Source organism: Ursus arctos, unplaced genomic scaffold (assembly GCF_023065955.2).
Source record: "Ursus arctos isolate Adak ecotype North America unplaced genomic scaffold, UrsArc2.0 scaffold_6, whole genome shotgun sequence".
NCBI classification, from domain to species: Eukaryota; Metazoa; Chordata; class Mammalia; order Carnivora; family Ursidae; genus Ursus; species Ursus arctos.
The window spans coordinates 46,592,980-46,608,059 of NW_026623078.1; the positions used below are offsets into that span (position 1 = coordinate 46,592,980).

The 15,080-nt window shown below is 48.1% G+C and overlaps 1 protein-coding gene across 2 annotated transcripts; it reads right to left on the minus strand.

Moving 5' to 3' along the window:
* Positions 1 to 840: 840 nt before the first annotated feature.
* Positions 841 to 12,963, minus strand: GEM (GTP binding protein overexpressed in skeletal muscle). 2 transcript variants are annotated; one of them, XM_026495727.4, is made up of 5 exons: positions 12,829 to 12,963; positions 11,135 to 11,474; positions 4,951 to 5,027; positions 3,648 to 3,852; positions 841 to 2,213 (listed from the first exon to the last, which is right to left on the minus strand). In XM_026495727.4, the coding sequence occupies exons 2-5, from the start codon at positions 11,463 to 11,465 to the stop codon at positions 1,936 to 1,938; spliced, it is 891 nt and encodes a 296-aa protein (XP_026351512.1). In that variant the 5' UTR covers positions 11,466 to 11,474; positions 12,829 to 12,963; the 3' UTR covers positions 841 to 1,935. The 2 variants fall into 2 exon arrangements, with proteins under 2 accessions (XP_026351512.1, XP_057163940.1); XM_057307957.1 differs by lacking the exon at positions 12,829 to 12,963 and adding an exon at positions 11,709 to 12,763.
* Positions 12,964 to 15,080: the final 2,117 nt, after the last annotated feature.

The following is a 15,080-nucleotide window of genomic DNA, read 5'->3' on the forward strand; positions in this document are numbered from 1 at the left end:
AGACACACTGATATGTAATGGCAGTGATGTTGCCTGTGAAACCTGAATGTTCACTCTTATCATCCCCTTGTACTGTTTCTTTGAGCAATTCAAAGAGGCGAAGTGCACAGAGATGGGTACCTTGCGCTCAATTTGGAAAAAGGAGAACAGGCCAGCAGAACCGAGTCACAGGGCTGGTGCTTTAGGCAAATTCAAGGTCCCATGGTTGTCACGATTAGTGTGTGTCTGATTACAAACTCAGAAACATAGGCAGGGTAAGTGACAGAGGGTACACGCAGGGGCCATTGATGTGAAAGGGGGACACCGGGTCGTTCCACATCAGCAAGGGGTCACACACCACCACTGGATAGATAACCACGTGAGGAAGGTCAAGCCATAATAAAGCCAGCGAGGAGGATTTGGTTAAAGCTTTGCCTGGCAAGATAGATCTCAGGCTGAAAATCACCAGTTGCCTTTTTTTTTTTGCCCCCTAATCTTTATAATTTCCTCTAATGTTTTAGTCAAGCTTAGGACCATGAGTGTTCAGGGAGCAAAGGCCCATCTGTTCAGTCAGGAATTTGCCAAAGTAAAAGATCAATCTGGCTTTTATTGTAACTTAGCATTTAGAGGACCCCAAATACTTCCCAACTGCATTAGCCAAAAATAACTGCATTATTGTGAATCATGGTTCTGAAGGAGAGATGTCAGGGATAGTCTTTGAAACAAATAACAATGGGACTCCCACCAATGAAAAGAAGAAATAAAATAACAGGTATGTTTCTGTAGAGTGTTCTTGCTCTAAAAGCAAATGGAAAGAATCATAATCGTCTTATTCGGGAAGGAAAAACATTGAAGAATGCCTTTTTTTCCCAAAGATTTTATTTCTTTTATTATAAGACACATAGGTAAAAACTTGCATATTCTGAAAAAGATAGAAAATGGTAATAAAATGGACGTTTTTCCTATTAAGAAATATATTCATAAATACGCTTTATCAAATGTTAAAATGGTTATTATTTTGCAAAAAAACAATAAATAGAGCAGAGCTGTGGCATACAAGGGTCAACCTAAAGTACTGGAAATATTTACATTTTGTGTTTTATAAAAATTCAGACCTTTGTTTATATTTCCAAATTTGGCATTTTGCACTCCAGGTTATCAATAATTCAGATTTTTAAAATATATTCTTGATGGCCCCAGACTTTAAAAACAATAAAACATCAATGTTGGTTTGACTAAGTAGAACTTGATTTAAATAATTTTCCCCTAAACAAAAAATTATAAGACACAGAAGCAAAGATATGATTTTTGATCCTATAAGTGGTACCTGTATTGGTTCCCAATTCTACAAATTTCTGGATCCCCAACTGTGGGCATGGAACAAAAATTGTTGGCTAAGCTTTAGTTTCCAGCAAGGTCCATCATTTCTTTTCACAGCTTGATGGAGCAGTAATAGTCATGATTATGATGAGCCCGGTTCTATGATCCGAGCTCCATGAATATAAGGTACAGAGAAAAAAATTCTCCCTCCTTTGGATAAATCCTTTGACAGCTGTCCTATATTTGTCTATGACCCACTGGCCTCAAATTCATGTATCAGAACACTGGGTAAAATTTTAATAACGAAAAGTTCTTGTTCTGAGCATTCTTTTGTAGGCTTCAATTCTCTACTATCCAGAGGAGAGAGGAAACACATGTGAACACCAAACACATCCTCGAATGAGTCTTGGTGTTCAAGTAGCAAGGTCAGGCTTTTCCTGTAAATAAATACTGATTTTACAAAGATCTTTCGTTTCCCATGCGTTATGTTGCCCTTGAGGCTAACAAGTTAATTCCCAGCTACAATGGGGGAAGCCATATCTAATAATACTTAAGGATCCAATCTAATATAGATTATCGGTCCCAAAGGTGTTCAACGATGTCCATCAGGGGGACATCTGGGGTGACTCTGGGGGCCTAGAGCACAGAGAGGTCATGGCAGGATTTGGACTTGAGCTTGAAGGCCATATTCTTGTTGTTTTTGGCCACGATCTTGCCCCAGAAGCGCCGGGCTTTCCTGGGGATGCTCTCCCTCCTTTTCTGGTAGGCCAGCCGCCGCTCATTCTTCTCCTTGCTGTCCCGCCGGAGGCGGACCTGCCGCACGATGCCCTCAAACAGCTCCTTCACGTTGTGCTGGACAGCCGCCGACGTCTCGATGAACTTGCAGTCGAACACCACAGCACACGCTCTCCCTTCTGGTGAGGAGAGGAGCGGAGAAGAAAGTCAGAGGAGCTCCACGGCACACGGCCGAGCTGGAGGACTCCTGACTTGGAGCTGGCTCAAGGCAGCTCTAGGTCAGTCGGTCCTGTGATGGTGACACGTGTCCTCCCAGGGAACAGAGAGAGGCAGAGTGACAGGAAGACTCGCGGAAGCGCAAGAGGTGGGCTTTAGAGCTGGTCCACCACAAATGCACGGTGTGGAGGTCCAATGTCATCAGATATAGTAATATCGACTCTAACAATAAAAACCACAGCCTTCATTAATTGCACTATGTTACCTGAAAAATGCAGTCCCCCTCCCAGACGGATGAAGAAACTGAGGTGGGGGCGAGCTTTTCAACGCGTGAGGGAGTTCACACAGCCCGTAAGCGACAGAGGTGAACCCAGGCCTGCTTCGCCCTCACGCTCGGATTCTTAACTCTTTCTCCTGACCTGGTTTCCCCAGATTGAAAAAGAATCCTACTATTTGACTTTCCTCTCTTAAAAAACAATGTTAAAGCTCTGATGAGGTATTTTGAAAAAATGTTGATGATTTCACAAATGTACAAGACAGTTAGAGCAAACTGTGTAACCAAGCTTTTCTGGAGCAGCCTTCATGGCAAACGTTCCATTCTGTTCACTGACCACGTCTCCAAGTTTTGGTTAGAAAAAAATGATCAGTGTAGACAGTCGTCTCCTAAGAGTAAGACGTTCCCGAGCTAGTTGTATACATGAAGTATTCATCAGGTTTCTTTTCTCCTGAGTGGGGCCTGGCAATGCAGTGTTTCATTTTTTACCATTGCACCAGGAACCAAATCTGTATTAGGCCAATAAAATCTCAAGGGCCCCAAAAGCACTTGGGGAATCACCCAGCAAACAGGCGATATCCCTGAACTCAGCATGAAAATGTCTACGCGACACCATCAGATTGATGCCTTCACGGAAACTTAGGAAGCAAAAGGTAGGGGACGGGAAGGTGTTCCTAGGGTCTCCAGGAACCAGAGGGAGCCACAGCAGAATTCTTATTCTCAGTGAAACCCCCACAGTTTCCCCACATCAGAGTTCCCTTCATTCTTACATAAAGACACTACTTTTATTTCGCTGAACTCCTAAGAGTTCCCTAGAGAAGAGAAAAGTACAAGGAGAAAAGGTTGGGGAGCACCAGTAAATCCCCAAGCATGATCTTTTCCCTAAAGGAATTCCAGGGTGGGGAAATGGGAATCCAGAAAGTAGCCCAGATGGACAAGGCAGCGGCCATCAGCACAGAGACAGTCTGCTGGGAATGCTGGAGTCTTCTACACAAAACTCCACAGAGCATTTTAATGAGTGCCTGGTTCCAGCTTTACGAAAGAAGAAGAAAAGAGCACCTAGGTGAAGGAAAAGCAGGGGACCCCAAGCCAGTCTCCCTGGGGCAGGCGCCACCCCTCTCACCTGATACAGACACTTCCCGGCACCGCACCAGGTCGCTTTTGTTGCCCACCAAAATGATAGGAATGTCCTCGGTCTGCCGGGCCCTGCGGAGCTGGATTCGCAGCTCGGAGGCCTTCTCGAAGCTGGCTCGGTCTGTGATGGAGTAGACAATCAGGTAGGCATCTCCGACTTGCATGCAGTGGTCCTGGAGCCATTCATTCTCCCCCTGATAAAACGAGAGGAAACTCCCTGAGTGCTGGGGGGGGAGGGGGTGCTGGGAAATGAAGCATCATTTGCAAAGAAACAGTATGTGTATCCCAGGAGACCCTGTCCAATTCCTCCTACAGCTTAAGTCGATAAATTATACAACGACTCTGCCGAACCACATTTCTAATTTCTATCTAATCTACCAAAAATGAGCCTTCTTCGACTTCCCACAACTCCCTTTTGCCTTTCCCAACTGATGAAATTTCGAACACTTCTGTGAGACGAGGAGGGTTCGCTATCAACAGAAGGTCTAGCATATAGGCTCAGAAGCCCAAAATCTGTAAAAAGCAAATGTTGAAGACTAGTATTAAGAATGTCAACTTCAGGGGCGCCTGGGTGGCTTAGGCAGTTTAGCGTCTGCCTTTGGCTCAGGTCATGATCCCAGGGTCCTGGGATCAAGCCCCATGGCGGGCTGCCTGCTTGGCGGGAAGCCTGTTTCTCCCTCTGCCTGCCACTCCCTCTGCTTGTGCTCTCTCTCTGACAAATAAATAAATAAAATCTTTAAAAAAAAAAAAAAAAAGAATGTCAACTTTCATTGAATCTGGTTTTATTTTTTTTATTTTTTTTTAAGATTTTATTTATTTATTTGACAGAGATAGAGACAGCCAGTGAGAGAGGGAACACAAGCAGGGGGAGTGGGAGAGGAAGAAGCAGGCTCATAGCGGAGGAGCCTGATGTGGGGCTCGATCCCAGAACGCCGGGATCACGCCCTGAGCCGAAGGCAGACGCCTAACCGCTGTGCCACCCAGGCGCCCCTGAATCTGGTTTTAAATAGCTTTAAATGATCATCCGTCCTTGTTGGCACTTTCCCTAAAGCAGATATACGTTTTTGTCTTTTTTTTAATAGAACTAAGGGCAAAACACTGCAACTTGCTTATTATTCAGAGCTCATTTGTGAATGACCTCTTCTTTAGAACAGTGTCCTACTTCAGAAAAAAAAAAAAGCTAATCAAGAAAATGAGCCCACCTCACCTAGAACGCTGAAAAGGACAAGATCACCCTTGCACCAAACGGCCTGTGGGAAGGCAAGCTGCGGAGAGCTACAGGCTCTGCATACCTTATTTTCCCACATGTCCAGGAGTATAATTGTTGCACTTTCCCCGTCAACAATCAGTGTTCGCTCGTAGGTATCTTCTAGAAAAGAAAGAACAGTGATACTGGAGTCAGGAAAATAGACAACACTTTTACATGAGCATCATGTAGAAAATCATGCAAAACATAAGCTTATTAAATATGCAATTAACAATGCAAATATGCAGATACTCACAAATGCAAATTACTATTTTTTAATCACCTTCGACAACATTCTACGGATGTTCCTCCAGTACTTCCTAAGCAGAACACCTATGTCTTCTGTATGTGTCTCACTGAGCCACTTGAAGTGAAAGGCTTTCGTTTTCATCATTCCTAGACCTTTGTTATAGGAAAACCATTCATAAGGAGAAACTCACTGAGAGCTTTGGACTCAGAGTCAATGGATGATGCCTTGAGAAAATGCTAACCACCCAGTGGAACCGTAAGGCTCATCCATGAGCCTTACATGGAAATCCACTGTCCCTTTCAGTGGGGTGATTACTGGCAATTTCGGGAGCTCTGGGCTGAGACACTTTTCCTGTTTTGAGACACGCAAGAAAAAACCTTGAGACTATCCCTGTCTTGGCTGAGGTTTTCTCCCTTAAAAAAATACAGTTCCCTAGGAATAAACGGGTTTATTTTTCCATCTTAAGTACAGCGTAAGTGCGGCCTCCAGCTCCACGTGGTAATGGAAACTTTCCTCCCTGCACTTGAGCCCAGACTGAGTATAGGTGAAGGGTGAGCAGTACAACGGACCGGAGCAGCTCCGGCCCCCAGAGATCAGTTGGGGGATAGGCCTGGCTGAGTTAAGGGATTTTGCAAGAGGGATTCCCATCAACTGCATCCAAACGAGCCCATCCCCACTCTATTTTCACAGTGAAGTTTCCTGTTTTAAATTTCATCATTTGAAAATTATGATTTTCATAATGATTTTTTTTTTTTTACCATTTTTCTTGCTTCTCCTTTGGCCTGAAATCTGTTCCCTGGAATATCCAAAAGGCTTGTGCCCTTACGTCCTTCCAGGAGAAGTGCTCCCTCACCATCTACTTAAAATTGCAATACATCTCCCCTACCAGTATTTCTTACTCCCTTCCAGTTTTCCTTCACCGTACTTACAGGTACCTAACATGCAATCCACTTAACTTATTTGATTATTTTCTGTCCCTCTCACCTCCGGAAGGTGAAGGCAGAGATGTGCCTCAACGCTGTTTACCGCTGTATCGCCCCGCACCCGGGACAGTGTGCAGCACACTGCAGGTGGGCAAATACTTATCAAATGAATGAATGAATGAGAACTACAGCACTGGGGATATAAACACAAGCAAACCTGAATTAGAATCTGGATGCCATTCCTTTTTAACTATGTGGCTCTGGACCATTTAAGTGCTCTGAGCCTCAATTTCTTCATCTATGAAATGGGATTGATAACCGTATTCATGCCTTATGGTTGTGTGACAATTACCTACGTTAAGCCTCGGCACAAAGTAGAAAGGGAATAAATATTAGCTGTTGTCATCACTTGTTCGGATGGAGGAAGCTGGTTCTTGCCAGACATGGCGTTTCCTACTATTGCTAAAACCTAGCTTAACAGTGCTACACTGGGGAAACCAGAGCATCTCTTGTTTTATAGTAGTGAGGGGTTTATAAAAAGCAATGCTCCTGGTTTAAACATTTCTTCATCTAGGAAATGGAATCAGCAGAGGGAAAGGAAGGAAAACATGGACAAATGGGAAGAAAGTTAACTAAGGATGGGATGGCTCTGTCTTTCTGTCAGTCTCCCTGCGTCCACAAGGTATCATTCTAATCAATGGTAATGGTGTCCCACTGGGGGATTAAAAGTCTGTTATGCCCATCCTGTCTGCCATGGACAACGTGCAGCATGAATGGGATCACAGTGGGACGCACACTCTGGCTTACCGCAGAGTAGGGCCTCATGACGCAACAGGCATATTCATGCAGCCAAATGGTCAGAGGCTGAGCAGCACAGAAGGGGGGCCGGCTGACTGCCCCTTGCTACCTTGGATTTCTTCTCTTTTCTCTAAAAGCCTTCCCTGTGTTCAGGAAATCCAAAACAGCACCTTCTCTGTCCCCAGCCCACCACTCACCACCCAAAAGCAGGTACAAGGGACTCACTTAGGTCCCCAGCAGTTCAAACAGAAACGTACTACACTGCAATAGCTAGGGGGAAAAGCAAACCCGAACCTTCCCTTGGTTTAAGAGATACCAGATCATTACCCTAGAGAAAAAGTGGATTAAGGATTACACCTTAAAAAGCAGATGCCTAACTGCTTTGCGGTTCTGGAAGATTCCTGACCTTAACCCTGCCTGAAAATCATTGTGCTGCAAACCCAAGAGCCTAAAACCATAGATCTCCACCCTGTTTCGCTGCATTACACCTCATTTTATATACTGCCTCTGGCTACCCGCCCCACAGATTCTTCAGACACACAAAGCATCCTGTTTCTCGGCCCTCTGCTAACCAGGAGAGGGCCCTGCCTGCACCCAAAGCTCTAGTTTCTCTTCCTCCCCTTGTCACTCGCCTTTTAGCCTTCTCAAGGCTAATCAGGTGAGGAGAGGGGAGATCAAAGAATATGAAATTCCGAAGAGTCCTTTGAAATTTGCCCTGGGTTGAGGGGTGTGGAGCCAGGGTTGAGGACTATCGGCTGGTAGGACTTGTCAGCATCCTGGGTCTGGGGAAGTCCTCACGTCTCCAGTGCTCTCGCTGACAGCTGGGGTGTACCTGAACACTCCGCGTAACGAGAGAGACCATCCTGAGGGGGTGGGACGGAGCTTCTAGCTTGGTGACAGTCGCCATCTCCCCTGGACTAGCACACATCAACCTGTCTTTCATTTGACCCCCACTGTGTGTGGAGGACCCTCCAGTCCAGGACTGGTTCAAGTGCTGTGTGGGACCCGCACAGGTGTTCTCTCTCATGCTAGAACGGGCTCCGGCAGACTCTCAAAAGCTCTGAGTTCCAACGTCCCTCTCCCCCAAAACTCTCAACTGCGGTCAGCTGTCCTAGCCCAGGAGATGCCAAGGGTCCGTGAAGGAAGACCTGCACTAGGAACACCGTGCTGGCGTCTTGCGACGTCTCACGGACCCCTGGCCAAGAGTAGGACGAGAGGGGATGGGGACCAGAAGCAACAAAAGTGCCCGCTTGGGAAGATAAGCCCAGGGAAAGGAAATGGTAGATTCAGAATCGGCTCTAACGTGCATTCCATACTTCGTGTGTGCCAGGCACTGGGCTACGTGCTTAGCATGCGTTCTCTCCTTGACTCCTCTGACATCCTGTAAAGCAGCGATTGTCCCTGTTTCACTAACGAGGAGGTCTGAGGAGGGTCACCCCTTCATGCAAGGGCGCTCAGCTATGTCTGTACCAAAGCCGGGCTCCGAACCCACGGCGACACACTTAAGTCCAGTGCTCTTTCCAGACTCTCCGTGTGCAGCTGCTGTACCTTCCCACCCACTTCAGGGCTTCCAAACCCCAGTTGTCCTTAGGGTCCAGCTCCGAGACCACCTCTTCCACGAACCCATTTCTGATTTCCACAGCCAGAAGTAATCTCTCCTCTTGATTTCCCACAGCACTGTCCTCGCACCTCTTTCAAGACACTCATCACACCCGATCTTGGCGTGCAGCTGGCGTGTATCTGTCTCTAGCACACGTACTGTAAGCATCTTTGGGGGAAGCCCTAGGACTCTTTGCACGGCCCCATAGTGATTCACCAAGTTCCATGGTGTATGTTCATAACTATTTAGGAATGAATGAAGGGACGAATAAATAAGGGCATTAAATGTGTAGAGAGAGTCGTAAGATTATTGCAATATAGCTGTAACAACATCCATCTTTATTAGAAGAAATTCTGATGAGAGTATTATGTAGAGGGTTTTTTTATGGTTAATGCTGAAAAAAGAACAATGTGGAGGCATGCCTTGGAAAACCTTCTTCTTTGGAAACACGAAGCCACTAGTGATTCCAACAGCTGCCTACAGATAAGAGATGTAATCCTAGACAGTATAAATTAAGTTACTCAAATAGGACACATTAGATAGGATGGCCCAACAGACAAGCTTCTTGCCAAAGATTCTCTGTTGGAGGAGATAAGGAAAGGATTTTCCCTTCGCGCCCCCCCCAGCCAAATACTGGAGCCTGCCTTCCCAAATTCCAGGTACGAGTCAGTCTCCTTAACACTCTGTGCCTATGGGGAGTCCACCCTCCAGGGAAGCACCACACCACTCTAACAGACAAACATTTTTGAAAGTCTGCTACCCACTAACTTTTTCAAGACCTCCCTCAAAAAACAAACAAAACTCCTGGTTGATCTCTTCCTTCTGTCAATCTCCCGAAACACTTTACTGTTACTTCTTACAGTGTTCACCAATTTCGCCGTGCTCTGAATTACAGCCACGGCCACTTCACTCCTTCCCAAGAGGGAATACTGCATCCTATGCATCGCTGGGTACCCCTGAGCCTAGCACGGAGCCAGGCATGCGCCTGATACTCACAGCACGTGGGCGCTAAACCCGGGGGCTGCAGGATACAGTGAATGCACACAACTCGGTCTGACTCCCAGCCATACCACAGACTAGCTCTATCACCCTGGGAAAGTTACATGATGTCATAAGCCTCCGTTTCTTCACCTATAAAATAGGATATTAACACAAAATTGGTTCAATTTTTGTTTTATCAGGAAAAACGCAGGAGAAGGACTCAGTATAGCATCTGGGACGTAGCAGGTTCCCTGTCAATGGCCGTGCAAGAACATCCCCAAACTAAGATTACAAAGTCCTGAGTTCTAATTCCAGCTACCCCACTGATTCTAGGTAAAACACTTGGTATCCCTGAGGCCAGTTTACTCCTATGAGTACAGGAATTTTATAAGAACCAAAATTAACAGTAGCAGATATAAGGTACCCAAGAAAGCGCCTCTCCCATAGCAAATGTGCATTCTAGTGTTCATTCCTCCCTCCCTTTCTCCTATACTGACAGTCACCCACCAGCCTTTACAGAGAAAGAGAAAATCAGCCTTCCGATACTGACCCTATTTCTCCTTGACTCTCATTTAGCTATCGTCCCTGAGATTCCAGAAGTGAGGAGAGAAATCAATGTTCTATCAATGAGTCATCATCTGCAGTCCAGCTCAAGAGCTGCCACGTGAAGCGGTGAACTCCCTGACACTGGAGACAGTCAAGAAGAAACAGCCGAGATGGGCTGACAGGAGGGAGGAAGGAGCAGGGCTCCTGTGCGTCAAGCAGAGGGCAGAACCAACTCACCACTAAGGCATCTCCTCACCCTGGGGTCTGTGATTCAGCTGTGAGCTCAAGTGAGAGTGCAGACAGACCATGACACCTGGGCAAGCACTGGAAGGTTCTTCCGTTATGTTGATAGGTGCAGATAAGGACCTGCAGCTCCCCTTGTCACATATGCTAAGATGGAAGCTGCGGCTGAAAGTCACTGTATGAATACAGTTGACAATCAGTACTTCCCAGAATACTGTGTTATGCTTTACATGTATTTGAGGAACACACGCATTTTTGTGATGATGTCATCTCAAATCAGTTTTGGAAATAGGCGAGTCTTAAATAATAAATATTTTAAGTGAGATAGTACATGGAAAATTGTCTTGAAAACCTGTAAGACTCTATACAAACATAAGTATCACCATTGATATACTTAAAAATTTTTTTTAATATCGTACTATTTCAAATAGAGATATTAAACTATTTTACACCCTCAAAAGACTCTAATAATGGTGGAAACTGATGAATCTACCCTAATCGTTTTTGAAATTGGTTTGGTTTTAGGTATAACCGTGGAAAAAAGCTGTGTCTACACTGAGCTCTTGAAAAGTCCAGCTCAGAGTTGGCGAACGCCAGAGGAGGGATCCTGACCCTCTGACCCTGCCCTCTTTAATCTGTCTACACCCCAGTCCCTGCAGAGCTGGAATCTAAGAAATTCCCTTTCTGGCCTGGGTTCCATCTGCGAGCATTTGCATTTTCTCGTCCTGAGGACCCATGCCAGGCCTTTTCTGGGGACTCAGCTTCCCCAGCCCGTGCCAAGGACGCATAATCACCACTCCCAACTCTGCAGAGAAAGGATCCACCCCCTCGTTCTTTCGGACTGGACCCCTGCTGATGGACAGAAGCCCAGTGGGGCTGGGCCACCTACCTCCCAGCACCTCGCAGTCGCTGTCCATGCTCTCGTGTACACCTGCAAAGATGTTGGCCAGAGTGGACTTGCCCACCCCCTGCTCCCCTATGAGCACCACCCGGTAGTAGGTGTTCCCCGACTCGGAGGAGATGACGGAGTCTGTGGAGTCCGAGGACCAGCTCCGGCGGCAGTGGTCCTCCGGGGCAGCGCAAGGGCGGCCGCGCTGGCCAGACTGGTGGGGCTCTTTCTGGACCATCAGGTGCCTGCCGTCCGCCGGGATGCTCCAGCGCTGCTGCTGCGGCTGCAGGCCCACAGTGCCCTGGCGCATGGTGACGTTATTCAGAGTCATCGTCGGGTCCTGGAGAGCAAAGCAGCCAAGGGGTAAGCATTAGTAAGCATGAGCGAGAGCTCAGGGGGCTCAACCACACAGTCAGTCATCAGTGGCATCTGGTTAGATGCGGTGAGACCCAAGTAACCCTGACCCAAGGAACCCCAAGGACGCTGTCCCCAAATCCAAGAGGCTTTCAATTAGTAACCAGTTCCTCAGGCAGACTGTCCTTTGCAAAAAGGAAACAAGTACCGTGAGTATTACCCACTGTCCTCTAGCTTCCTCCATCCTTAAGGAAGCCTTAAGGAAGCCCACTCAGCACTGACACAGTGGCAGCCCGAAGAAACCAGCAGCCTTCGGAGGTGGCTTGAAAAGCAACAAGTTAATGGAGCTGGGGACCAGCTGGCCAGGTTAGCTGCTCTTGTCTAAACATGGCTCTTAATTGCACCAGCGTCCAGCGGGCTTTTGTGCCTGGGTGGGAAACACGTGGCAATGACATCACTCCCTCTGGCTGGACTGGACAAGCACTTATTGGAACTTCCATGTTTAGTAAAGTTGCCCTGATGCTTTCCAGCTGCCTGAATAAGCTATTATTTGGGGGCAAAAAAGAATTTCTGTGTGAGGTTTATGCCTGGGCTCTGCCCTCTTGCCCACAGACATCATGTTTCAAAAATCCCAGCCCCAAGTCCTGTTGTTCCTGCAGGGAAATGACCTGCTCACCATCGGACCTATCGAATTGGCAGAGAAAATGTTTCACTCTCATTAAACCACGTCCACTCCAAAAGTTCTTAAATTCAGCTCAGATTTCCACCTTCCTGAGGAAAATCAGAAGGCCAGAGACTCTGCTAAATGCCATTCAACAACTTCGCTACAACTTTTCCTTTGCAAGCCTCCATCCCCTTGTACGGAGGTTTGTTCTCTCCGGCTACTCGAGATAAAGTAGAAGGCTTCTCATGTGTATAAGCAAGATCATTCGTGAGAGTGAGAAATGCACACTCCCCTTCCCAGACTCACACCCACACTCCACACTCCAACACGCCGGCCACTAACGGGGATGACCAGCCGGTTTTTCAATCTCATTAAGCAGTGCCTCAGTTGGCCGGCTGGCGTTCAAACAAAAGCATGACGTACCAGCAAGGGCTGCCCTCTGACCACAGAGTCTGCAGGAGGAGGTGACCCTCCTACTGAACTGAACTAAGGAACCTGATGACAAATGGCATCCTCTGCACCTTAAACTGCCCCCGACCAGAAAACCACTGCGCAGACGGCAACTTCCAGGGGCTCTTTTCCCAACTTAGAAAGTTCTGCGGGCTGGGAACGCCCACTCCGCGCCCGCCCACGCCCACCGCTGTCCAGAGGACCCCTCCCCAAACCGCCCGCTTACTTGACTCGGCCGGCCGGGTGCCCGCGAGTCGGCGTGTGCTGCGTGGGTGCGCGCTGCGATGCGGGGCCGCCGAGCGCCGGGTGCTCGCGCCGTGCCCGCCGTCCGTGCCCGCCGTCCGTGCCGCCGCCCGCAGCCGCCGCGGCCCCGCGGTTTATAGCGCGCCGGCCGGCCCGCACCGGGGCTTTTCCGTGACGTCAGCGCCCCCGGCGGGAGGGGGCGGCTCTGCAGCAAACTCCGACTTGGAGCCACTTCGCCGAGGCCGTTACTCACAGTCATGTGACCCCTCTCTCCCTTTTAAAAAATAACGAGGGTTCCATCCCGGGCTCCTTTATTTGGTTTTATTTTCTTTTTACCAGGTGGGTCCAAGAAGCTGGGAAAATACGCTGAGTGCCACTTAATCGCGCTTCTCGGCAGAGCGCTTGCGAGCTGTCGGGACACAGGGTGGAGAAAGGCAGGTTTGAGTTGGGACCCCGGCTTTGCCAGGAAAGCAGGGATCAGCCGGGCGCGCGCGGAGACTTCAGCCTCTCGGATGGGGCTGCAGCCACCTTGCGTCGCCAGGGCTTGTGTTAGCCGCATCTGCTGCCCGGAGAGCTGCCTCTTCCTTCCTCCTGTCACTCTCTCCCTGGAAGACGAGGGAGGAAAGCCCCGAACGCTTTGTTTCCCTTCTCTGGCACGGACCCACAGAGAAGGGGCTGGAGAGAGGTGACGAAGGGGGACAAGACCTTGAAAGGGGCAGTTCTGAAAAACAACTTCATGAGGGGTCCAAGCAGATTGTGCTAAATGCTGCTGGCCCTGCTCTGGGCCAGGATGCCAAGGCTCCTCAATCAGGGGATTAAATCAGCGCTCCAGTCAGCAGCATTTCTGGGCCGTGGCACAGAGCCAATGCCTCCCAGCCTGGGGGGAGGAGCCCTGAGGCAGACACGGGGGCCGCGTTCCCCCACCCCCACCCCCGCCCCGAGACTCCCGTGAATACAGGGCACAGGATAAATAATAACTACTACCACCACCATGTACTAAGTACCTCTGAGTACCTATGCTCAGTAGGTATTTTAGGCCTTCGCAGTACCTCAATCCTACTACAATTCTGCAAGGTAGGTATATTGCTACCCCCAGTCTATGAAGAAAAATGACACTTGGCCAGAGAGCTTGCCCAAGGTCATGCAGCTGGTTTAAGTGGCAAAGTCAGGAATCAAAACCTGGTTTGTCCGACTCTTTGCACTGCACCACCAGCTGAAGGGTTTCAGTGACCTCCTTCTGCGGACATGGGCATTTCCCAGACACTGTATTTGGAGATGACACGGGCCTTTCCAACACATCCATCCACTTCTCCAGCCAGCTTCATCTCTGGGTTGGCTGGTGGCTCCGGGAAGCAGCCAAAGGCCCCAGCATCTATTTGAGTGGCTGGCCTCTGCCGCGATTATAGTCCATTCTCAGTTACCCTGCATGCAGTCCTCTGCTTTGGGGATTATCCAAGTGACCAGCTGCTGAGACCCCCCAGGCCCCAAGCTGGCAACGGGGGGTCCACAGAGTAATAAGAATTTAGAGCTCATTTAGTCCCAGGTGCCTTGGCCCCAGTCTCCTACTTTCTACGTAAGGAAGTTGAGACCCAGAGGGATGAGTACCTGTCAGTCAGTAGTAACTAGAGCTGGAACTAGAACCTGGGTATCATAATTTCCTGGATGGTGCCCTTCATTACCATTGAGTTTTCCTTCTGGGTTTAGGCAGGCGAGCATGGCCACAGGTGTGGGGAAAGGAGAAGATTGGAGTGGGGACTGGGGGGGGAATGCCTGGGGGAGGGAAAGAGATCATCCAAGAGAATATAGCTGACTCCATACTAAAACACCTGTAATTTGGAGGTATCTGCATTTCAGAATTTATCGTGCGTTTTCCATGCTGAGCTTCCTACTCTGTCAACTGGTCTCAACAGAACATTATGTGGCTAAAAACTAAGAATAAATCAGAGTCTATAAGCATTTCATACAGCCTCTCATGCTACTTTTGCCATTTATAAGAACCTAATTCTTCACATTAACAAGCACCTGATTCCATGCCCAGGCAATATCTACTATGAACTGTTTTTTATTGGTATAAAAGAGGCACACCAAAGAAAACCAATCCTAAGGACTGGTAGGGGCTGGGGAGGGGGGCTTTCAATTCACTGTTGATTGGGTAAGTACACAATGTTGCGTTTGAATCAAAAGAATCTGCCTTCTTAAATTTTCTGTCCCACAAAAAGCCAGATGGGAAAACAA